This window comes from Equus przewalskii, chromosome 31 (genome assembly GCF_037783145.1).
Source record: "Equus przewalskii isolate Varuska chromosome 31, EquPr2, whole genome shotgun sequence".
NCBI classification, from domain to species: Eukaryota; Metazoa; Chordata; class Mammalia; order Perissodactyla; family Equidae; genus Equus; species Equus przewalskii.
Genome location: NC_091861.1, coordinates 3830483 through 3857085, shown reverse-complemented (window position 1 = coordinate 3857085; position 26603 = coordinate 3830483). Strand labels below are relative to the sequence as shown.

Here is a 26603-nt window from a genome sequence, read left to right as displayed (position 1 = left end):
AGTACATTTCCATTTCTCTACTTAAGTATTTTCATTCATGAAGTCTTTGTTGAAATGCCTGGCATGTGTCAACCCTAAACTAACAAAGTTGGGCAGCAAAGAAGTTGATCTAATTCTTGTTGCTTCAGTGCCAGAAGGACCTCTAAAAATTACTAATCTCACTCTCTATCCAATGACCACCTTTCCTCCACCATGTTTCTGGCTAATGACTTCCAGTCCACACTTGAATTAACCATTTCATCATCTAAGGTTGGCAATGATCTTTGGATAGTTCTGAGTATTAGGTAGTTTTTATATTGAGATCAGACTTTCCGGTCATTTTCACCTTGGTCCTGCAGAATCCAACACGAGGAGGAAGAATGAGCTTCATTGCCACTCTACCTCATAACATTTCCAAAATATGGGGACGTCTCACTGGGTCCTCTCATTCTCAGGGTTACTAATCTCCTTAATAATTTCACAAATTGTTGCTGTTATTGTTGCTTTTTCTGGTGAGGAAGGTTGGCCCAGAGCTAACATCTGTGGCCAATCTTCTTCTTTTTGCTTGAGGAGGATTGTTGCTGAGCTAACATCTGTGCCAGTCTTCCTCTGTTTTATGTGGGATGCCGTCACAGCGTGGCTTGACTGGAGGTGCTAGGTCCACACCTGGGATCCAAACCTGCCAACCCCAGACCTTCAAAGCGGAGGTTGTGAACTTAACCACTACACCACTGGGCTGGTCCCCTGTTGTTCTTGTTTTTGACTTTGTCCCTTGACCATTTACCTCTTCACTCAAGTTCAGCCATATTTTTTAAAAGTATGGTTTCTAGAACTGAGCACAAAACTCCAAAATTGAGTCCTTTCAGCACTGTGATGAGCTGAATTTTTATTTCAATTTAATTAGTTGTTAAAATTCTATTAATACCAACTCAGAATGTGTTAGCCATTGAAGGGGCTTCACAAAAATATTTAAACATTAAATACTCAAATCAACCCAAATCCCAAATTACTTTAGACATTTACTACAATCTAGAGTATTTCTCTCACTATCTTCTCAAATAGTTAGTTTTTGGCAATTCTATCTGGAGTCCTTGACACCTAAGGAGTCCTTCTCAATGTCATAAGCTTTTTTTTCTGGAGTAAACATGGACATGCTTAGAGAAGTTAAATTTATTTCATGAAGGTATGAAATGCAATAGGATGATTCTACTGTGATAAGTGACTTCATGGTTTTTTAAGAAGTAAAATCATATTCAATATATTTTCTACATCTCTAAATATAAATTCATGTAACATAATATTTTACACTAATTTTTTTTAAAGTATACTTTAAAGATTCTGACCTGCTTTTCAAGCTTTCCTTTTCCCCACTACACTTCTGGCTAATGGCTTCCAACCCACTTTTGATTAAATAAATGCCAGAGTCAAACCAGATCAAATCAAAGCAAACCAAACAAAATGCAATGCAGCCATTCACCTTTCCTCGAATTAATAGAAGCTTTATAAGGATTAACTGTTCTCTGTGATATTTTTTATTGAAAGGTTTAATAATGGGATTGCGTAAGTGAAAATAAAATGAAAAAAATTTCAACAAATAATACTGTTAGGATAACTCCATTTCTGGCTTTTGAAAACAAAGATGCTTTATATATTGGTGAAGCTAAATTGATCCAGGAAAATATAATTACATAACTCAGAAGTCTTTCAATGAAATTGTGCTATAAATCTGAGTAGAGAGCTTTGCATGCTAATGGGAATATCCATCTCTAGACTTTTAAAACTTGCAGTGGTTAGTTCATATTTTTATAATTAGTCTTTTTCAAAAGGAAAATAAAAATAAGGGCATTCTTTGTGATCTCTTTCATGTACTAGATATATTTGTATCTTTATAAAAATTTTAGATCATTCATGAAATAAGGTAGTCTATGGGTTGCACAAGATTATTCTATCTAAATACAGGAGATAGTACTTATCGGGGCCACACTGTTGGCCGTGGCCCTTCAGTGTGCGTGCTGGCTAACCATCCTGAGAGGGGCTCTCTACACGGGATTTGGGTTCCCCTAGATCAGGGATGTGTGGCCTACAATGTCTAAAAGATGCCCTGAACTCTGAGCTATGGAAAACAGCAAAAGGAACGAAAAAAGAATATCCAAAAACCGAGAGTAGAATGTTCCTCTAACAAGTTTTCTATAAAGAGGGCTCTGTCACATGTGGAACATTGCTACCTACCTAGTCATCCTTTCTTTGTGCAGGATGGATGCATACAGTGAGGCCCTAACTCTCACTACAGCTGCTTCCTTGCACTGCAGCCTCCCCACTCGCCTTTGTTCCCTTCTTGTGTGAATCAGACTACGGAGTCAGAGATGCACTGGTTCTAGGCCTGGCTGTGTCACTACCAGCTGTGTGTACACGGCAAGTCACGTAAGTACCATGACCATCTGTGTTTCTCCCAGAAAACAAATGTGCCGCCTCACCTACCTTGTTGGATTAGTGACTACGTTCAGAAAATGCTTTCACTGGATGTGAGTTTCAGGAATCAAGGACTATATTTTAATCAACATTTTACGCTTGGCCCTAGTACAATATCTGGCACACATTGACACTGATTCAATGGTATTAGTACATGTTCTTGCACGTTGTAGCAAGAGTGACATGTTGAGGCATGCCCTGTTTCATGAGGTTCAGATATAGCTTTTGAAGGAAGCAGTGATTAGTCATTGTATTGGCAGATGGCTCTAGGACAAACAGACTTAAATAAAAATGTTGGGACAAAGGCTACTCCCCAGACAGTTCAAATAATTCCACGAGTGGGTAGGAAATAATTCCTTTGAAGAGGAGAATCAACACCATCAGCCTCATTCCAAGTACACTGGTGGATAAACACCAAGGAAGGTCACGTTGTGATAATTCTCATATTGTCTAGACCTAGGAGACAGAGTCCGAGCTCCAGAATAAAGGCCTAAATAAAAGGGAAAGTGTAGGGGAAACAAAGAGTTCAAAAATAAAAGAGAGACACCAAGAGACAGATCCTACAGGTTAGCTGCCTCAACATCAGCAACTGTTGTCAGGGATCAGCAGCCGCCATGTGGACCAGTGCTGAGGAAAATGCGCCCACTGCGGAAAGTGAGAAGCAGGCAAGGCCATGACAACAACCTCAGCATTACGTAAAGGTCTGTCCATCTCATGCAAGGTATATGCAAATGAATGATGAGGCCAAAGGGACAGGGAGACTACTGAGGGAGTGGTCTCAGAAATTGTTCTGGTTGGGGCCTTGGAAGTAAAAAGGAAGGCTCTGATTCTCCTTGATTGTATCCTGCTGGATGGGTAGACATTGGTGAAACCGACAATGTGTAGGTGTCACCCTCACATGACCTGTTGTTACGTTCAGTTTTGCCTGTGCTATCCTTTTTCATGTTCCTCTCTACCTCTCTCCACAAAGGAAATCGAACAATTATTGTTTCCAAATGCCCAGTGATATGCCAGCTGTCTTTACACCTATGATCTCATTCAATGTTCACATCAACACTGCCAGCTTGGCATATTTCCACTTTATAAATGGGGCTTCTAAGTCTCAGAAAGGGTAAATAATTGTCCTAGTAGATGATGGACTCTGGTCTGCCAGCCTCCAAAGCCCACGGTCTTCCCACTCTGCCACTCATCTCCCCGTTCCCTTTGGCCCCTGGTCACTGGCCGACATGACTAAAACTGGAAGAGTACATAATGGACAGTCTCCCAGATACTGAAATATCTTCTTGTGAGGTACCATGTGCAATGGGAGGCCCCGCACATCCCAGATAAACCTCTGGACTGTCAGAGATCTTGTCTGATATTCTCCTACGCTTATTGTTAAGAGTCTAGGTTACTCAGGTGAAAATAATTTGGCGCCCGTATGGAAAACCTGGCTTCACTGATTCCGTTCGGAAGACATTTAAACTTTACAAGGTGACACTCCCACAGAGGAGAAAGAGTCTTTCCTCACCACCACAGTCAGAACAGGCTGCAAAGCAGAAGCTCAGCCACAGAAATAGCTATTAAACTTTAAGTATGAGCTACAAGACTTCAGCTCTAAATATATTGATTTAGAGTTCATTACTCTAAATCAGCAGCTGCAGAATTAATTTCTAGGGCTAAGCACAGAAGCGTAGGCATCCTCAGAAACTATGACAACGTTGCTGCTTCTCTATATCACTTTTTTTTAAGGGATAGTTATCTTAGAAAACTTTCCTTGTCATTGCTTAGTTAACACTACAGCCAATGAGTAGAGATAGAGCTTATGTATTTGGCTGAGGAAACAACCATTAAAAGCTCCTGTGGGGGTATCTTGCTGCTTATGTCCCTGCCAGCATCATCTTTATCAATTAACCCTCCCTAAGGGCCCAGAACTCTAAACACAAGACAGAAGGCGGCAGATACAGCCTCCAGATGAGTGGCAGCACTTCACACACATCTGAAACCACTTCAACACATTTAAGTTTTTTTAAAAAAGGCCAATGAGACACGAAGTTGTACTGCAAGAAAAAGAAATAGTTGGAGGTAGAGCTGGATGAAGTGAGTGCCATTTGCAGAGGCACACAGATAACCTGAAGCTCTATTTTTTTTCCTCTAGAGAATAAGCAATGACCAAGTATTGCATAACATGCTCATTTCAAGCAATGTCAAGCCCCTCACAAGCATCCACAAGTTGAATACGGGAGGTGGAGCCAATGGCTCCAGGGTGGTTTCTGCCTCCAGATGTTCCTTGGGATGACTTTCTAGTCGGAAGCCTAGTGAGACGTGCAGCAGGGGGCCCCCCTGAGAATACTCATATGTGCTCCTCGCTGTGGGGAGACACAGAAGACCAGAGCCTGACTCACACTAGATAGAGCAAAAAACAACTGAGAACAGGTTCTGCCTCCAGCAGGGCACACAGAGGACAGGGGCCCGGCTGAGTAATTCTCAGGCGATGCAGCTGGGGAGTGTGTTGAGGTGGGATCAGTTTACACACTCTGACAGCATGAGCCTTTGCCATGGAATGGACATGGGCAGTGCAGGGGAGCCACGTGGAGGGAGTCCTTTTGGGTGGCCAAGAGGATGCAGACCATCCAAGCTGAAGGAGGCTGGAGATGGGTCACCAGACGTCCATGGGCATAAAGTGGATAAACACGGGAACATAATGTATTGACCAGCTTTGAGACATTGCTTAACACAAACAAACAAGCAAGCAAGCAAAAATCCTAATTCTTATCCTTGCAATACTTATGCACCTGACCTCATAATCCTTTTTCACCATGAGCAATAAAACTCAAGCTGAATTTTGAGTAGGAAAGCCAGTTAAGACTCAATTCTAATCTTTTGTGAATTCAAAAGAGTGAAAAATTCAATAAAGAATTGAACAATTGCATTGCTATCTGAAACTGAAATATACATATGTAAACGGACCTTTGGAAAACAGATCTATTTTGGTCTGATCCTGAAGGCAATGGAGAGGAAAATTTTAAGGTATTCTCATCAGTTTTGATTTGTCTCATGCTGTGAACCTATTTATTCTAATAATAGTTATGTGAATATTATTTCCTAATGCATTGTCTATATTTAAAGAAATACATAGAAGACAAACACAGCATCAAAATAGAAAGAAATAGACGAGATCAGACGTCTTTCCTTATAGATGCTCGTAATCATTGTTTAATTTCTTACCCAAACTTTTCTGGTATTAACCAAGGACATTCGTTATTTGTTACTGTGAGTCACATGATTTAACATTACGATGTAAGAAAACCAGCTAAGTCATTGTATGAGGATCCAATGACCAGTCACATCTTTAAAAGTATGAGCTGATTTGAATCTGAACCATCTAAAATGTTTGTCAGTGAAAGTTGACATCCAAAGCAGGTTATTAATAGGTTTTAAAAAAAATTAGGGGAAGAACAACATTATGACTTCCACTTTTACTATAAATCTGGAAAAAGGTAAATAGTAAGCCATGCAAAACTGCTTTGTCACCATCTTCTTTCTTCCAAGGGTAAAAAAGCATCAAGCACCTCAAACGCTGAGAGTGAGCAAGCAAGTGACATCATGGTGGAAAAATGCATAGTTTTTTTAATTAAATGTTACATTATGGAACTCTGGTCATCTTACACAAAGGGGCAATCTTTTCTTAACTAATTCACCAAGACTTTGGGAAAAGCAATGGGGTTCCCACGTTCTTCCCTCACTTTCTAGGGCGTCCCTCACCTTCCAAAGGCTGAGGTTATGAACTGGAGACAACGCTGGTTTGCTTACCACAGGTCTGTGCACGTCCCAGAATGCTCTCTCTTGGCTATCGAGGATCTTCCTTTCGATTTTGTCTCTCTTCTTGTCCACTCTGTCAACATCGTAACAATAAATAATAAGTAGCGCCTCTTACTATATAAGTACTAATTGTAGTCTCTGGACAAAAGGCCACAACTTGAGCAAATCTTCCAAAAGACTCACAAGGACTCACTTTGCTTGTGCTTCTGCTTGCATGAAAATGAACTCCCACTTCCGGGCGAAGGCCCTCTGCAGCCTGGCCAGGCTCTCCTGAAAAAGACACCCCAGCACAGGGGAAGGCTTTCCAGCGCGCATCCTCTCCGCTCCCTTCTAGTTTATCCACCGCACATACATACTCATCAAGAAAACAAGTATGAAATTCTAAAGCAGTAAGTAAACTCTGGTTCTGAATGATAAGTCGTGCTCACTGAATGCAGCTAATCCTCATATTAACAGTCATAGGGGAAACAGAGAAACCTATGATAAATATGAATTTTTATGAATAACTGACTTTAGAGAACACAACTAAAATTCCAAAGTACTAAGATTACCTTGCATAAAAAAAGGGCTCAAGACTAATCTGTTGGATTTTTCTGTGCTCATTTTACTGAGGAACAGGAAAGACATACCTTCTACTACTGATCCAGTCTATCCAGCTCTTGACGGTAATGTAAACTTTTGGCAGCCCACCCCCCATTTCTAGACAGTGCTTCAAATTGAGTCAATCATGGCAGCACAGCCATCTGAACAAACCACATCAAATTAATTCTATCTGCTGATGGTGACCAACCTGAGAGTTTTGCAAAAACCATTTTCCCAGTGTAAATGCTCTTTAATTCTCTACGTTTGGATATCTTCACTCTACATACTATAGATCTAAAGATTTTATACTTGTCAATTTTAGCAAATAAGGTATGTTTCCTCCTTCTACTCTGAGTTTGTGTGTTTAGAATTTCACCACGCTCAATGTGAGTGATTTGAGGAAGCAAGCAAGTCACACATTTATCAGGTCATTATGCTGCCTGATCCCTGGAAATCTGATCCTTAAAATCTATGAATGTAGAAAGTTAACAGGGTCCCCAGAAATGAGCACAGGTCTTATTCCTGCTCATTTTACGACTTTCTTTGCCAGAAAGGCAGTGGTACTCACAGCTTCGTAGTCTGCCAGCTCCAGCCGCGCCTTATTCTGCATTGTTCTCTTGCAGAGGTAAACCGCTGCAAGGAAAAATATCAATCATTTCTCACATGTTTGTTAACCCGAAGGCACTAAAAATAAAAATGTATTATTACAAATCAAGACATATTGGTCTTTGCCACTTTTTTCCCCGTTGTAATTTTCTATTTTTTTGACAAAAATAAATAATGTGTAATGTTATTACTGAAATTTAAACATAGTCATATTTATCGTGTTATAGGAAAATAGACATGTTTAGAAACTTGGTAATCATTTCTTTATTTTTATTAAATAGTTGTCATAATTTTATATATAATATATTTTCACTCCCTTCTGTCTTCCTAATTCTTTTAGTGACTAGAATTTATTGTATGCTCTTTTATAGTCTTAAAAAATTAATTAGTTTAAAAAATAAGGGCAAAAAATAAAAGCCTTTTAAATAAGACATCAAATGAGCTTAAAAATCTAGATATACAAATGACATCATTTTGTAAATAGGAAAGGAATTGCTTGAAAAGGGAATCATTATTGCCACATTCAATTATTCTTCTGTCAATGGAAAGATTCTCTTAACGTAAACTGAAGAATTTTTGGCACCTTCTTTGAGTCGTTTCACAAGGACCCATCATCAATCAACTATTTCTTACTAAGAGAGTCAAGAGTACAACATCTTACCTAACTGTAATAGGACTACCTTTTAATTCCATTTTCCCGAGGACTCAGTCTCCTTGGCTTCCAGGGAGAGTCCATCTGGGTGGCAGGTTTATGGGATGGGTGACAGAAGGAGAGAGGATGGCGACAGCAGCATTGCCATGTAGTCAAATTTCTTCAGTTATTTCAGGAATATAGCGAATATTATCTTACAATAATATCAAGACATTCAGAGCCCTCTCGTACAGTCTCAAATTCCAGAATATTTTTTGTCATTTTTCCATAATATATGATATTTGAGTCATAATATTAAAGATAAACTATATGTTCTAGATGCTGAATAAATCCACTGGATGAGGACTATCATATATTACTTTTTGTAAGGCCAGCTCTGGGAGATGCCTTATAAATTCCACCTTTGCCTTAAGCTGGACCACCCTCAGTTTTTGATAATGAAGTCTAGTTGGCATCACTGAGGAAATACCTTACACGGAAAATCTGAGACCACTGCCTCCACTGATGCTATTTATTCAATTTCTGCCTTCTAAGGTTTCCTGCATTGAAGGTCAAGGCAAAGGTGAGAGCTGACCGTGGGATGATGCTAACATTACTGCAAACTCTAAGGACCAAGAATATAATTTCACAACACATCTTTCTACAACCTGTGAGGGTGATTCTGTTTTTCTACTATATCAGTAATTTTCAAACTTAGCAATCTTCAAAATTACTGATTTTCCAAATTATTAAAAGTTAAACTTCCAAAACAAAAATGATGTGATGTGTTAATTTCCTAATTGGCTGTAGTTGGGCCTCGCTCCTGAAGAAACTCTACTCTAGAGGCCACTGGGTTTGTCACAAAATATCTAAAATGTACTCAGCAGTTGGTAAAAAGAGATCATAGTGTATGTGCAACACCCCTGAGGGTGTCTCTTCATGAAAGAAAGATCGAATCTTTTAAAAATATCTAATTAAAGGGGGCCGGCCCCGTGGCGCAGCGGTTAAGTGCGCGCATTCCGCTTCTCGGCGGCCCGGAGTTCACCGGTTCGGATCCCGGGTGCGGACATGGCACTGCTTGGCACGCCATGCTGTGGTAGGCGTCCCACATATAAAGTGGAGGAAGATGGGCACGGATGTTAGCTCAGGGCCAGGCTTCCTCAGCAAAAAAAAGAGGAGGACTGGCAGTAGTTAGCTCAGGGCTAATCTTCCTCAAAAAAAAAATCTAATTAAATAATTTCAGCTTTCCTGTAGAATTACTTTTAATCAAATTTCAAGCCCCAGCTAAGCACTCCATCAGTCGGTCCTCCTCCAAGTCCCCTCCTGCAGCAGCCTTTACTTGTGTCATTGATTCTGGTCATCTAATCTTTGTTCTTTTCAAAATCAGACCTCCTCTGGGAAACATGCTTCTAATCTCATTAGGTGAACTAAGGAATAAGCAGGAGCAGGGAGATTTGTTCTTAGATGGCCGTTCACTAGGAAGTTACACATCCTTTAACATAGGCATCCTAGAATGCCATTTCCTTTACTTCTTTAGGAAACAGAAATGAAGGTGTGGATAGGCAGCACCCGGTAGAGAGCAGCTGTTTCACAGGTATTTGTTGAATGAATGAAAGAATAAATGAATGAGTGAGATATTTTTAGAAGGAGCTATTTAAAAGTCAAATCAACTCAATGATTTCTCCTAGTCTCTTTGGTAAAAAGAAAGAAGACAAAACGCTGGGATAGCAGAGTAAAGAGCACTCTGGATCCTGCCGAAAGTAGAGCCAATATGGTCGTGCCTGGAAGGGCCTGACCGTCACCAGTGAAGTCTAGACGGTACAGTATGCTGACAGGTACAGAGGATACTTCCATTCTTTATCAGCACAGAGTATCAGCATTGGGCCGGATGTCGACGAGGAAGGAGGTTCAAGTAGATGAAAGAAGGTTTCAATTCCAAAAAGTTTCCCAATTTATCAAAGATTGAAAAACATGAGAGTAGTTAGGCAGAGTCAAAACTACTGCTCAGGCCAAGGGTCTCTGTGCCAATCCCTAAGGATTTAGGCACCAAAAGTGCTCTCTGGAGTGTTATGTATGGACCGAGGCCCAGGGACAAAGGGTCAGCTGCGTTTAACATGAACCTTGAATTTTTTCTGCACTCCCCACATTTTGGAAATATCAATTAAAAAAGCCATTTCTGGAGTTCCACTTAAGATGTTTTCCATGATCGAGGGTTTAATTTCAATTTCAAGTGCAATAGTAGTTTTGTGGGAGACCATAATGAGACAATTCTAAGGACGTAGAGGGTCACACAAAAACGAAACTTAACAGGCTGCCACACCACTGAGTGCAAGGAAGTTTGAGAAGGCCTAGCGCTGCTCCGGCTCAAAGAGCTGTGTTGTAAAGGCCTGGAATTTGGCCTGAACACAACTTAGAATTTAGATGGAAAAGTCAAAGCTTCTGGTTCACGTGACTAACTGAATAGAAAGTGAATGCTAGTATTTGTTGTTTCCATTTTATTTCTTCAAGCTCTGCAGGATGGGTTAGTCTGTTGGGCAAACACTCATGTCCATGACAAAACTGCACACAGTTGTACCACGGAGGTCAGCAAGAAGATCACTAAGGTCCCAATATCTGAATATCGATGTAAATGCAATTCCTAACGACTCGAGATACAACTGCCAAATAAATATTTGAAAAATATCCAATTTACAACCAAAGTAATACAAATTTAAGACAGATTGTCATGATGCAACCCTATTTTTTACCTTTCAAAGTTTACTTTGTGGGCCACTTCTTCCCCTGTCCTTGAGTAGAAACTCAAGCAGCTTCCACAGTCTTACTTGTCACTCTTGGGCAATTCAAAGAGTCCTAATTTATTAACCAGAATTTCCATCCCAAGTCATAGTTGAAACTCCAAGCTTGGTTTGAAGTCTTGAGCTCTTCCCCTTTTCCCCAGCTTCTGTGAGTGGCTTTGTTCTCTGCCTTGTTCTTCTGTGCCCCCCACCAAGTACTGCTAAACAAGGCTTCCAGTCCTTCTGGGGCTGGAGCATGGGGAGGAAGGAAAGAATAGGGGAGCGCTGCCGTTCTTACTTGACTGATCCCGCTGGGGTGAGGTAGCAGTGTTCTCTGGACTTGGCAGTGGCTTAAAGCTCACTGTGTTTCTCGTGGTATTTTGTGGATGCTTTGGAGAACCTCTCCCTCCCCATCGCTGGGGATCTCTTACCCGCAGAGCTGTCGTTGGGGCTGATCAATGCCATAGCCCTTGGGCCATACCTCTAGCCTCTCTCTATAACGCTGCTTGCCCCTCCAGGCTGCCTGCTAGGGCAGGACTGTGTCACACATGGCTCAGATCATGACTAATAGAAACATTCACGCACTCTCTGCCCTGAAAGAAGGCCACAGAACAAAGCCACCTGTCTTCAACTCCTCCCTCCTTACCTAGACAACCTGTCTCTTGCCCTTTGTAATTCTGAAGGCTGGAAGTTCATAGTCCTTTGTGTCTCTAGGCGTAGGTGACTCCTGTCAAGTGCTCTCAGAAGCCCCTTGAGGTCTCTCTCCAGCGGCTTGAGGTGAGGGGCGCCCCTGCTCTGCCCACTCCTCTCGCTCATGGCTGGTGGAGGTAATGACTCCCATCATCCTAACAGCTACAAAAGCAGTCTTCAAGCCGACATCTTACCCATTAATACCCTCAATGTGAGCTGATGGCAACTACTGTGATAATGTGCGTGTCAGTCTAGCACAGTACTTTCACACCTGGTTTTGACCCACTTAACACTTTGGCTGTATTTCCATTTTAACACCCAGTTACAAAAATTGCTTTCCACTCATCAAAACAGAAAAGATGTTATGGAGTAAGTGTAACCTATTTGGCAATAGAAGAGTAAACTAGCGCTGCTGATGGGCATGTAAACAGGGGCTATCTTCTGAGAAAGGGTTTGACAATGAGTAATAAAGCTTAAAACATTCATACCCATTGTTCCCGTCTTGTTTTTCTGAGACTATAACCCAAGGAAATAGTATGAAGGGCACAGAGGATTGGAATACAGGAACATGACAGTGACTACAGGAACCCAGTGGGGAATGGGAAAGAAATCACGAATGTTCGTTCAATGAGATAGTACATCGCCATTCAAAACGGTGAATACAAATTGTTCAACCTCAAAGTTGAAATAATTTAATTTTTAAAACCCTTAATCCTTCATTATAAAACTTCAGACAATACTGAAAAAATATGAATATTAAAGTAAAAAATTATTATAATCTTATTTCTGTCATTATTTTGGTGTGTATTCTGAATTTTTCCTTTCTGTATACATCTACTAACATCCACGTGAATATTTGCATTCTTTTTCTTTTTTGAGGAAATTTAGCCCTGAGCTGACATCTGCTACCAATCCTCCTCTTTTTGCTGAGGAAGATTGGCCCTGAGCTAACATCTGTGCCCATCTTCCTCTATTTTATGTGGGATGCCTGCCACAGCGTGGCTTGACAAGGGGTGCCATGTCCACATCCAGGATCCACCTGGCGAACCCTGGGTAACAGAACTGTAATGTGCAAACTTTGCTGCACCACCGGGCCAGAGCCTGAATACTTGTATTGTTATCAAAAAATCTATTTGCATACATTTCTTTAAAATATACTCAAACTGAGGTCCCCGTCGGTGGTGCAGCAGTTAAGTTCGCACCTTCTGCTTCAGCAGCCTGGGGTTTGCCAGTTTGAATCCTGGGTGCGGACCTATGCACTGCTCGTCAAGCCAGGCTGTGGTGGTGTCCCACATAGAAAGTAGAGGAAGATTGGCAGCAGATGTTAGCTGAGGGCTAATCTTCCTCAAAAATAAAGTACTCAAACTGTACCACATCTGCTGTCTTATAAACTTTTTTCTTTAATATTACATTGTGGCTAATTTTTCATATAAATCGGTGCTGTTCTGTAGTAATCAAAAATTATTTCATGATAATCTAGTGCCAAGATATATGGTAATTTATTTAAATAAGCCCTTATTGTGGGACACAGCTAAGTCCATTGTTTCAGTATTACATACTAATACTTCTTCAAACATAGGTGCATGTATGTACTCATGTATGTATGTATGTGTGTCTTTATTTTTTAGAAATTTTTTATTTCTGCAAAGTGCTATCGCTGAGTCAGAGAGTATGTACCTGTTAAGCCTTTGGATCCTTATAACCAAACTCCGTAAAGTTTAGATACTAGTGGTCCACTTCTGGAGGGTCTATTTTCAGCAAAGCAATGAGTTACTATGTTGAAACCTAGTAGGGTTTCGGAGGGTCACTGCATTCAGACTCTCCATTTTTCCCAACCGCTTCCTGTCTCCGCTCACTCTGGGTGAAAGCCGAGACTTCGTATCCCGGTGAGGGGCCGTCACCCTCCGACCTGTTTCCTACCCGGTTAAGACACACACCGGACGCCCGCACACCTCGGCTCCTCTCCCTCTTTCTGGAAAGCTCCGGCCCCGCTCCCCAGGCGGAATTAATATTCTCTCAGTGACGTCTCCCTCCCGCCCCCGGCAGCCTTTTCCCATTTTTGTTCGCGCCACTTTTTAGCTCCTAACATACAAGGTCCGTGTCCATTTCTGTGGTTAGCTGATCAGCTTCGTTTCTGCTCCCGCCCGCCCCGGCTACATCGTCAGCTCCGTAAGGGCGGGACGTTTGCCCATTTCCTTCACCCCTGTAGCCTCGTGCCTAGAAGACTATCTGCCACAGGGTAGATGCTCAAAACGTCTTTGTTGAGTGAAAACATCCATACCTGTTTATTTATCATTGGAATATTATTTTCTTCTGTGAATTAGCTACCCATGACTTAACTTTTCTACTGGGTGATTTGACTTTTTCTTATTAGACTTAAAACCTATTTATATATCAGAGATAGCTAATATTAGATATATATGTAGGAAGGCTTTTGGGGAGAAGCTTAATAAATGATCCAGATACATTGAGTAACTTCAGCAAACTTTGATTTAGTTTGAAATCATATATATACATAGTTACAGTTTCAAATTATTTATACACTTATTATATGTATATATGACATCCACACTACACATTCTGCAGCCTGCTTTTTCTACTCCACATAACATTGAGATTCAACCAGGCAGTTTTCTATAGTTTGTTTCTCTTAACTGCTGTAGTCTATCCTATGAATGAAGCACATATTGTCTAACCATACACTTATTATTAAACACTTAGGTTGTTTCTGGTTTTTTTTCTTTCTAGTTATATTGAGACATCATTGACACATAGCACTGTGTAAGTTTAAGGTGCACAGCATAATGACTTGACTTATATTTATTGTGAAATAATTCCAGGATAAGTTTAGTTAACATCCATCATCTCGCATAAATACAAAAAAAATTTTTTTTTCCATGTGATGAGAACTTTTAGGATTTACTCTCTTAGCAACTTTGAAATATACCACACAGCACACTAGAGTCACCATGTACATTACACCCCAGGACTTATTGATCTTATAACTGGAAGTTCCTACCTTTTGACCACTTTCCTCCAATTCCCCACCCCACCTCTGCCTCTGATCTCTTTTTCTATGAGTTTCTTTGTTTTTTTTAGATTTCGCATATAAGTGAGATCATATCTATATATTTTTTAGTCATTACAAATAATGATTCTGTGAAGGTTTCAGTTAACAAAGATTCTTGGAATTGGGGCTGGGGGTTTGTGTGACAGGCACAGTTTGAATTTTATATGACACTGCCAAATTTCTACCCAGCAATGTGTGAATATCCTCACCTTAATGCCAGACTAGGTCTTCTGCCACTCTGGCTGAGAGAGGTGTTTTAGTGTCCCAGTCTTTCATTCTGTTTCTGTTTTCTTCTATTTCCAACCATGTTCATATCACAGATTTGAATGTAAAAGATTTCTATGGAACGTCCGCTTCACTAATTTGGCTCCATTGAATACTCAGAACCTTGCATTAGTTTTCACTGGGTCTATACTGCACCCCCTGGTTTCATTTTCTGCTTGTTTGACCTGGTGTATCTTTGCGTCACCTTTCATTTTAACTGCAACAGTCAGTTGGTTTTACTTATCTTTCCTGCAGACAGATATTACTGGATTTTATTTATGACCTAACCAAAAGATACAAGTTCTTTTAATAGACAAACAAATATTTACATTCATTCTTATATCACTTATGTTTGTTATTACTTTTCTTATGTCCATCTCTCCCTCCCTCCTTCTCGTTCTCTCTGATCGTAATTTCTTTGTTTTCTACCTTTTGGTACATGGAGTGAGTTTTCTTTAATTCCTGCTTTAATAATTTAGAAGTAATAAAACTTTTTACTGTTTCATTAGTGAACATTCTTATATGTTTAAATAAATGTTTGAATATATATTTCTTAAATTGTAACCTCAGAAATTAACTGCTTCCCAATGCTTCCCTCCATAAATGAAGGATCTTCACTCCCTCCTGTCTTCCTATATTTTTAGCAACTAGAATTTATTATATGCTCTGTTATAGGTTTTTAAAATTAGTTATAGTATTCACATTTCATTTGGAAACTATTTCTGTCACAATAATTTACATCCTGGAGGGCATGTAGAGAAAGCTGTTGTCTTAGAAAATTAAAGTGAGAAAACCTTGTCTTTGCACAATTTTTTAAAATCTAAATTTGCTGAAACTTTGTTATCACAGCCCAGCTCCTCCAAAAAGGAGAGATAGCACCCTTTGTGGCTTCCCTTCTTATTGCTGCTTTCCTCTGCGTTTGCTCACTTGTTTTGGAGTGAGGCCACTGCATTGGGGAAGTTGAGCTAGAAAAAGATGCTGATAATCCTGGGTTTTCTGTTCCAGCTGTTGGCCTGCAGGAGCAACAATCCTTCAAGGAGACTCTGTTGTGCTTCTCCTATTTCTCTCCTCTGCTCTTAAGCTTGCTGGGCAAATATCTGAGACAGCCTGTGCTGCTCTGTGAACTCTAGCTGAGGGACCAAGCTTCAGGCGAGGCATGCGCCTATGTCTTCCCATGCTAGGTTTAAGCCCAAGAGGCCTGGAGGCAAGATGGGGCAAACCTTTCTCTGCCCTCCTGAGATTTACTCATATCTCCAGCCCTCATGTATTGATATGGGGGATCATTAATGGGGTTGATCAAATTTCATCCAATTCTGGAAAGCTATCCTAAGGCCTTGAGAAAAAAGTTATAAGTCCAATGTCACCATCTTTTCATTTGGCTAAATTGTATTGATTCCAGAAAAAATACATCTTTCAAGTCAGTGTTATGTAGCATTTCCGTACTGTCCTAATGATTCATTCTATTCTTTTTTTGGTGACGAAGATTGGCCCTGAGCTAACATCCTCTTTTTCTTGAGGAAGATTGTTGCTGAGCCAACATCTGTGCCAATCTTCCTCTATTTTACATGTGGGATGCCACCACAACATGGCTTGATGAGTGGTGTGTAGGTCTGTGCCCAGGATCTGAACCCATGAACCTCAGGCCGCTGAAGCAGAGCATGCAAACTTAACCACTATGCCACTGGGCTGGCCCCTGATGTCTTTTCTTTGTATTTCATGTAGGGGCAGGGGGAGCAATTTTGGAACATTTCCGGGAAGTAAGGTGTGTAAACCGGTTCTTGCTTCTTACATCTACCCCAAGATGCAAATATATTTTGTAACGATATGTATGCTAAATGGACATATATTTAGGACCTCAGTCGTTTTTGGATTTTTTAAAAAGCATAAACTGAAATTATCCTTTAGTTTCATTCTAAAGAAAAGAAGCTATTATCTTCTTTAAAAACAGAATTTCCAAAATAATTCTTTGAGGATATTTCAAATTTAATGTTAATACAGTACTATAAAATCTAATATTCATTTAATAATTTTGCCATTAGGAACCCATTTATAGGATTGAAAAAGTAAGGAATAACAATAATTTAAGGAATTTTACTTTTTAAAATTTATGACTCAGCAACTCAAACATTACTTAGCTTCAAGATAAGTTAACTCTTAGCAGAAAAATAACTATAGAATACATTATAAAAATGATTTTTAAATAATTTAATTTTCTGCTATGTGTTAATAATGAAGGCTGTGTTACTATAAAGTAGGAGTAGGAATTCATTATTGTGTGGGATCAAATACCTCATCAGAGATTTCTCAGGGTAAGAGAGACCTACTATGCTAATGGAACACCTGGGCTGTGCAAATCACTCTTCACACACGTGCCTCAAAGGCCTAGTATTAAGGAGAAAAACTTCCAGGCATCTCTGGAATAACAGGCAAGAAACTATAAGTATGAAAAGAATTAGGGCTGTGGATTCTGTCTCCTTCAGGAAAAGGAAATGTCACCTAATGATTCTACCATGAGCCCTGCTTCACCTTGATGTGTTTACATGAATTATGTTATCCGGACTTTTAAATCAACTACCTCAGAGAGAAGGTATTGTTATCTTTATTTAATTGATGGTAACAGTGACACCGGAGAACCTGAGTCCACTCCCAAGTGGGCGACCAGAGGGCTCACACAGCAGACGCTCATCACACACAGTGGCAGCGGCCACGGAGCGGGCTAAGGACTCAGGGTGGAAGAAGCCTTTGTTCTTTGTGTCTTGTTTCCTACCTGGATCCATTTTGCTTAATTTCTGAGAATGTTGCTCATTGTGAATCTTCACTTACTTTAAATTCAGGTCTCTGTGAATTTATCCATAAATTACATTACAGATTGTATATCTGTTACCCTTACTCCAACCACTTCAACTGCTGAAGAAATGAAACAGAGCCATTTAATCTATCTTCCTTTGTAAATATAGGACATGGCTCCTAGAAGGGTTTCTAAGGCTCATGAGTTTTGGCAATTTGTAATTCCTTATGTTGCTGTAGATTTTTTATTCTTCCCAAATTTACATTATCTCCCTTAAAAATTATGGTTAACCCTCATCATTTGCTGATTCCATTTCTGCAGATTTCCCTATTGCTGACATTTATTTGTAGCCCCCACATCAATACTCATGGCGCTTTCATGGTCATTCACAACCAGTGACAAGCGGCAAACATTTGAGTTGCCTCACACGATGGTTCACAGCTCAGGCAGAACGAGGCGACGCTCTGCCTTCCTATTTCAATCTCATACTGTGAACAATGCCTTTTTTGTTTTCTATTTATTACTGCAGTTTTTGTGTTTGTATGCTTTTATTTGATGGTTTTTCTGTTTAAAAATGCCCCGAGGCACAGTGCTGCAGTGCTGTTCAGGCCCCCCAAGTCCAGAAGGCTGTGATATGCCCATGTGCCTTTTGGAGAAGACACATGTATTAGATAAACTTCCTTCATGCACTACTTATGGTTTGAGTTCAGTGTTAATCAAAAATATATATGAAATAAATGTCTTTCAACAGAAACACACATAAAACAAGGATATGTGTTGATCAGTTGGCAAAAATGTTCTGACCAGAGGCTGGCAGGAACCTAATCTTCTATTTGCCCCAGGAGCAAGGGTTCAGTATTCACCAACTCAGTATTTGCGGCAACTTTCTAGAACATAACCGCCATGAACAACAGGGATCGACAGGTTGTGATTGCGTCTTACTCCGTCTGTTGGAGAGCCGTGATTAAAATGAGTGTTTTCTATGATAACTAAGATGCCTACAGAAGTCTCAGGGCTCTGCCCGTCATTTGCAGTCACTCCTGACTGTCCATTCTTTCATAGATAGCATGATTATCTCTTTTGCTTATAACATTTAGTAGATTTTAAAATCAATATATATCTATTTTTCAAATGTAGCACAACAAGAAACACCATACTTTAACTTTTATCATGACATTTCTGAACCACTGTTTTAATTAAAATATTAGCTTTCAAGTAAATTTCCCATAATACTGAGTCAAGAGTTCTTAATTTCTCCTTCTCCTATTTAAATTTATCAAGCAAAGCAATAGGTTCTGACAATCAGCACCTTTTCCAAGAGTACCTCAGTAAATCCTCCAGTAGGAATATGAAACCTAATAGATAATTCCAAAGGGCTGTGGAACTTTCCAATGAATGACTAATCCGTGGCCTTTGAATCTGGACTAAAATCATCATGAATGGTACTTTTGGATACCTGAACTCAATTCCTCTCCACTCTATTTTCTTGGTTTTTCTCAGATAAAAAGAGAGACATATAGGCAGAATATTATAAAATAATAGTATAGCCAGAAGGATGAGATTGACATCCTAAATTAGGAGCCGAACCTCTCAGGACATTAGACTCATGCTCTGCCCATTGTCTGATCCCCTGACCATCGATGTGGAAAGACCAATTCACAGAGGTCCTAGGAGAGGCCGGGGGTGTAGTAGGAAAAGCAATGGTGTATGAGTTCTGAGATCTGGGGCTGGCAGCCCTCGTTAACTGTGATTTTGGCCGAGTCACTTAACCTCCCTGAGACCTCAATTGCTCAGCTACATAATGACAATAGAAATACCTGGCGTGTCTATTCCACAGGTTAGGATGGTAGGAGATGATATACAGGAGAGTGCTGTGTTAACTACAAAGGGAGAGTAATGTATGGAATTACTCGATATATTGTCCTGTAAGTTCACTGGAAAAGTTTCCACTTAAAAGGAAATCATAGTGAGTACTTTTACAAGTGAAATCTCCTTTCAAAAGCCTTATTGGGTATGGATTTTTATATGAAGTTACTGTTCCTTTTCAAGTGAGACACTACAAAGAGGACCCTTGTTTGAGTTTTTTTAGTGTCTCATTTGTGAGGCCTCTCCTCTTCTAGAACTGTCATAAATTAGCACTAAGAAGAATTTTAAATAATAAAAATTAAGCACGTATGTCTTGTTGCATCTGGAGTACACGGCCCAATGACTTTGTAATCTTTTTCAAATTTTATCTAGAAATGTATCTCAATTTTAAACATGTGGCTAGTTTTGACAGACAACTTCATGATTAAATTATATTTTTACTTCTCAATTTTGTTTTCCACTCTTTTCATTCTCTCATTCTTTTTATGCTTATGATCTTTTATCATCGCAATACTGAAACCCTGTGTATAACTAAGCAAGTGATCAATATTCTCTATTGATAGCTGCCCCCAATTTTCTGGGCCATTTGGGAGAGAAAGAGACAGCCTTTCTTTTTTATTCATTTATTTATTCATTTAACAAATAGTTACTAAATGCCTACTGTGTACCAGGCTCTGATCTAGGTGATGCGGGTACAGCTGTGAACAAAACAGTCAGGAGCCCTGTCCTCAATGAGGTTACCCTCTAGGGAAATTCACAGCAGGGATGGCCCAGAGCCGGCACAGAAGACAGGGCTGCCACTGGCCCTGCACAGCGCACTGGGGGCGGAGCCTGGAGCTGGGCTGCTGTAATCCTGCACTCTACCGATAGAGGGCGACACCGTGCCAATTACTCTCTGGTCTCGTCCTGCGACACGAAAAGATGGTAGTTTTACAAGGGTTTTAGGAATCCTAAGGGGATGAGAGGGTCTATGCGGAGTAATTGCATGAAGCTCCAAATTATCTTTAGTTCTTGGAGAAGAACAGACTCTCTGCCTTTAAGAGGAAAAAACAGAAGAAGAAGGAAAAGTGAGACAGGTGTGTGGATCTCGGATGCATTCATTGGTTCGCCCAGCAAATGTTCATTGAGTGCTTACGGTGGGCCAGGCTTTTCCCATGTCCTGGGGACGCGGTGGTGGACCCAGAGGACCCTCACTGCTCTTAATTTACATAGTGCCGGTCCAGAGTGTGACAGACAATACGTAGTACTATAAATAACGTCGTAACAACGCCCGGTGTTTATCGAATCCTTTACATGTGCCAGGAATTAGAGGAGCCTTTCATGTACATTATGTTGTTTAAGTCTCATGGCCGCACTAACAAGCACGTGCTATTAATTTTCCCATTTCGCAGATGAGGCAGTGTAGGTAGGATGAGATCAAGTCATTCCTGGTTGAGGCAAGAGTCAGAGTCAGGCGTTGGACACCAGAACCCACACAGTTAATCACCAGGGAAGGTGGAGAGCATCGATCGGATAAGAGGGAGGTGGGGACAGGCAGAGAGGTTTTGGAAGGGGGATGGTAGGATCCGCAAAGGCCTCTCTGAGACGTATCGTTTGTGTTGTGACCTAAATTGGGAGAAGGAACCAGTTCTAGAAGGATCTGAGGGCAGAGGGCACCCGTCAGAGTACAGCAAGGAGCACGGCCAGGCGGTAGCACACAGGGTGTGTTCAAGGAAGAGGCCAGGGTGGGGAGCAGCAGGGTGCCTGGAGCCTGGAGGGGAGGGCAGTGCTGGTGGGGTGCGGGGCTGGACTGGGAGCTCCGCACCGGCTGAGGTGTGGGTCCCCGGGTAATGGGAACTCCTGGGGGTGGTAAGTGCAAGGAGCGATTCCACGTGACTCACATGTAAAAAATTCCTCAAGCTTATATGAAGCAAATGGACTGTAAAAGAAGGAGAGTGGATAGCACAATTTTTAGCAATAATAATAACAATAATGATGCAGTCGAAAAACAACACAACATAGTTGCTGTCTTAATGATGGTTGAAATACACTCTTGTTTTGTTCTATGATAACCCACCTGGTTTCTGTTATTTATCTAAATAGAGAGCAATCTCATATGACTCATGTGGTGATTTTGAAACTTGAGCACAGAACATCCCTAGACGATGGGAGATCTGAAAATAGCCCCGGGTGGTTTTATGGTAACCCCTCCCGACGTGCACTGGGGGTTGAGGGTGGCTCAGGGAAGCGGCCAATAGGGTAGAAAAAGCTGATTTTAAAAGCAGCTTGGCTAACCTCTGTGCAATTCCCTCTGGAAGTTTCCATCTCTTCTTTCTTCACTCCTCCTATTTGCCAAAACCAAAACTGGGTTGCAGAATCTTGGCTCCCCCGCCCCGCTGCGCTCCCTTCCTCCGTCCCGCGTAAGGTGTCCTTAACAAAACGGAGCAGTCTGTTTCCTGGCTGACAGAACGACCATGGCCTCTGAGCTCTCTTCTTTTCAGAAGAGAATGATAATACTAATAATAGCTTGAAGATAATAATAAGGATAATGCAAATGAGCATTATAATATAGTAGTTGCTATGTGGCGGCACTGTTTTAATGCTTTGTCAATGAACCAGTTAATCCTCGAAACAACCCCACCAAGTGCGAGTATTATTGTTACCTCTGTATTACAGATGAGGAAATGGAGGCACGGGGGGTTATATAGCTTATTCGAGGACACAGCTAGTAAGTGGCTGAGTTGGAATTTGAACCCAGTAGGAAAGGAGCATCCTCATTGAAGAAAAAAAATATTTAGGACAAACTCTGAGTGGAGGCTGAATCCTAAAATGTAAAGTAACTTGGAGAGCAGTTTCATACATTTTCCTGCTGAAATGAGGGCAGAGGATATTCCGGACAGTACAAGGAAAGCATGTTAAAGTAGCCTGATGATGCAGAAGAAAAGGATCAGGATGAGACAGAACTTTGCAAAACCATTTAAGGCCCTGTTGTGATAACTTTTAAGAAGTTGAACTTTAATTTTTACCCTTAAACGTTGTACCCATTTATTGTGTTCCTTTCCTTCTCTTTGGAACGTCTACTAGGCTCTTTCCATTGGAACTTCTCCAGAGGTGTCAAGCATGACTTCTCGATTGCTTAAAGGATATTAAGGAATGATTTGTGACCAGAGCAGCATTTCAGATCTGCAGATGGCTCAGAATTATTCTGGTTAAGATTACAAAGAAATAAGTGAACCAAATTTTTCCACAAACCCAAGAAAAACATACAATGGGTAAGAGCTTTCACAGAGGTACAGATAAGGAAGCATTTCCAAAAGTCAGTGAACTGATGCCTCTTCCTAGTTAGGTAACTTGAGAAAGTCATCTGTCCTCTCTGAGCTGGATTCCTGAGAAATGGGCGTTTTAATACATTTTTTTTTTTAACTTCACAGCGTGGTTGTAAAAATTGAAGGACATGATCAATGCAAAAGCCTTTGGACAACTTATAACGTCTGAAGCAAACGTAGGATGAAACGTATCTGCTGTGGAACTGATTATCAGCTCTTTAGTCAAGACTGATTATAATTCTAGGTGTCACTTCAGATTCAAAAGGACATATAATTTTTAGAAATAAACTGGAATTTGGCTTTATGACCTTAGCAATAACTTCATTTTTTATAATAATCAACAGTATATTTATATTCAGAATCTCCTCGTAATGCATACATTTCTTAAAGCTATGGTTAGTCAAAATATATTAAGAGATTAAAATGGATGCATTTTTTTCAAATGTATGATGTGATTTTCTATTAAATGTATTCATTTGTTCATTAATTCATTCAATGTACCAAGTAACATTCTAGGCATTAAATACAAAGATAAGTCAGTCAATATTCCTACTCTTCTAGGTTCTTATGTTAAACTGGGAGGAGATAAATACATAGGTAAACAATAATTATTTTTAATATTTTGCTATACATTTCATAGATAAGTGAATAACCACCATCACTCACCATGACAATTTATTGTACAAGTCCATTTCATATATGTTATCTCTTTTAAGCCTGACAGTAATGGTATGAGTTAAAAAAGCATGTTTATAATTTTTTAAATTAAATGTGAAGTATAAGGCTCAGAATGGAAAGGAGTTTGGCTAAAGTTCTCAGTCAGCCGCTGGAAGAGCTGGGGCACAGCCAGAGGCTTTGGAGCAAGAAGTTCCTGGAGCTTCTCGGAGGCTCCGAGAGAGTGGGAGGATGTTAGCATCATCCAGCAAGGCGATGCCCATGGTGGGGGGCGTGGTCTGTGGTAAAAATTTCTCATACTGCTTCCTCATCTAGTATTCACATAAGTTAATTAAATCAAAGTAGATATAATGCATCGTACTATTACATGTAAATGGTTCCCTTAGCAGATCTTATGTTTCTGTCACACACTTGGCTTCCATTCTATTTTGAGGCTCATAACAATTATATGTCCATTTAGAATATGAAATTAAAACCAAGTATTCTAAATCGCTTCATCATCTGACAAATTTTGATACATTTCTGACATCTTATAATTATGTCCCTTAAAATCTCTCTGGAAGTTCGAGGACAAGGGCTATTATGTGTCTGCTCAAATGTAATTTCAAACAGCAGCGGTAAGCGCTCAGTATTATTCTGCAAAGACAAGAGCCCCATAGCACAAGCGTGGAACTCCTTCTTAAAATTCAGAGACGGTCATCTCTAATGTTGCTGCTCTCAGACCTACGTTGTTGTCTTCCTACCAATTTGAGCACAGATAGTTGGTGTCTTTATAGCTAAGTACAATGCCATTGGACCACACGGTAAATTCTAAGAACACAGCCTCTTCATGTACTCATTCAGTCACTCAATAAATCTTTATTGAATGCCTACTGACATTCCAGATACTGTCCTAGGCACAGGAAATACAAAGTTATATAGGATTTAGCCTTTGAACTTTAAGTGGCTCTCAATCCGGTGAGAGACCGTTGACTTCGCACCGCAGGGCCACCTCTGATCTGGTGGAGTGGAGGTCCAGGAAGGCTTTCCTACCCTGGGGTGTGTTTGCTGGGTCTTAAAGGACCAGCAGTGTTAATCTAGCCATGAACTTTCTACATGACTCGGTCTTTCTTTGATTCTCTTGTTCTTTGCACTTATTCTATGCACTATTATTCTATGCATAAATCTGTTACGATAAATAGTTACACATAAAGAAATCCCTAAGGAAAAAAAATGCCAGCTTCTAGGTAAAACAGCAGATGGATTTTTATATATAGGAGCTTGGTAGGAATCAATTTCCTTTCTCTTCCTTTATTTATTTAGCTTATGTTAAAATCACGCATATTTCTCCCATTGTACTTGAAAACAAATGTTTAATCATACTTCTCCCGAAATTATTTTGAAATAGGTCTTAATAGCCTTCTATCTGAAATGTGTTATGTACAACCTTGCTGCAAGGATGCCCTCTACAAAGAGTGATCTCGAAATGCTTTTGCTCATGCACCCACTTCAGAAAAAATGATAGAAAAGCAGATTTTTTAATTTGACTTTAAAATTTTTCACCATAAATTTAAATATTTGCAAATTGTGCAATTCTGGGGGATGGTAAATATCCACATTTAAAAGTAAAACTATTAAACCTCTCTTTTAAATGCATCCAATGGGCTCTGAATATCAAAGAAAATATGTGAACAAGCTCCTCCGTGGGAGAAATTTGCATTATTCTTTATTCTTCTTCAACTCACGTATTAATTACACTGTCCCTACAGAATCCATCCAAAGGATGACCTACTAGTCTTCCCTGTAACAACAATATATTTATAAATTAATTTAAATTTTAAAATGTCCTAACATTATAAGGCTCCTATGAAAAATTCCTTCTGGCTTCAGTTACCTTGACAATGATTATTAATCCATAGTTTACACAAATAACATAAATATATTGCAAAATTTTCTAAATAATTACTTTAAAAAGTGAAATCTTATAGCAAAATTTTCTCTTAATATGAGAGTTTTTTCTTAAGAGGCAGATTTTCAGGATGCGTAGAAAGACGTTAAAAAAACCACAAAAAACTTGAGGAAATATAATCCCTTACACCTACAATTGCCCTGAACACCACGACAAGTAGGTGGATGTCTTCAGGGGAAGAAGTAACCCAGTCCTAACTGTTCTGTAATTTCCATTGTGAGTCCTCCCTGAGTATATTATTTTGAAGTATGTTTTTAAATTATCAAACATATGAGATATGGGAGTTTTTCATAACTGATATATTATTGTTGTCTGCCATTTTAATTCCATTTTGACTTAAACTTCAAAATTAATCATTTTAAAACAACCAGTGCTTATTTAGACATTTATCAATTTCTTTTCTCATCGTTGCTTCTTGCATTTCCTTCTTTTTCTCTTGGTCTAATTTCCAAGATGTAACATAGGCCGTTCCCTCTTTGCGGGAAGGGGGGAGTAGGTTGGAGAAGAGAATGGAATCCATTGAAGGTTTGTTGACAAAATAATTAATGCAGGAACTAAAGGTACACAGTGTACACCCTTCTCCCAGAAGAGAGCAAGTCTGTTAACAGTACAAAGCTTTGACATTCCTTAAAGCATGCTTTGCTGCATTTTTTGTGTGGCCCGCGAGTAATAGTTCCTCTTTGATACATAGACTTTTATCTGTATGTGAGGAGAGAGTATAAAATAAACTTATTTTCCTTTGTAATTTTAGAGCAAGTCTAATTATTTAGAACTATAATCTGAGTATTTCTTTTTTATTTGAGGAAGATTAGCCCTGAGCTAACCTCTGGTGCCAATCCTTCTCTTTCTGCTGAGGAAGACTGGCCCTGAGCTAACATCCGTGCCCATCTTCCTCCACTTTATATGTGGGATGCCTACCACAGCATGGCTTGCCAAGCAGTGCCGTGTCCGCACCCGGGATCCAAACCGGGGAACCCCGGGCTGCTGAAGCGGAACGTGCGCGCTTAACCACTGCGCCACCGGGCTGGCCCCTAATCTGAGTATTTTTATTGAAATATTGCTTGTAACCTGCAGTTTTACAAAAGAATAACAGTTTTTTCTCTCTCTTCTTCCTATTTCTGTCTCTCTCTAAATCTCTGTTGTTTTCAAGTTGCC

The 26603-nt window shown here is 40.0% G+C and overlaps 1 protein-coding gene across 9 annotated transcripts in view; it reads right to left on the bottom strand.

The window, feature by feature from the left end:
• RGS7 (regulator of G protein signaling 7) overlaps window positions 1–26603 on the bottom strand; it is a 488122-nt gene that overhangs the window by 78322 nt on the left and 383197 nt on the right. For 6 of the 9 annotated variants that reach the window (XM_070602542.1, XM_070602545.1, XM_070602547.1 and 3 more), the window contains 3 exons: window positions 7400–7464; window positions 6443–6519; window positions 6241–6322 (listed from right to left, as the gene is read on the bottom strand). In XM_070602542.1, the coding sequence (XP_070458643.1) occupies window positions 6241–6322; window positions 6443–6519; window positions 7400–7464 (224 nt within the window). Of the gene's footprint in view, window positions 1–6240; window positions 6323–6432; window positions 6520–7399; window positions 7465–26603 lie in introns of all 9 variants that reach the window. The other 3 variants (XM_070602549.1, XM_070602551.1, XM_070602550.1) reach the window with 1 other exon arrangement.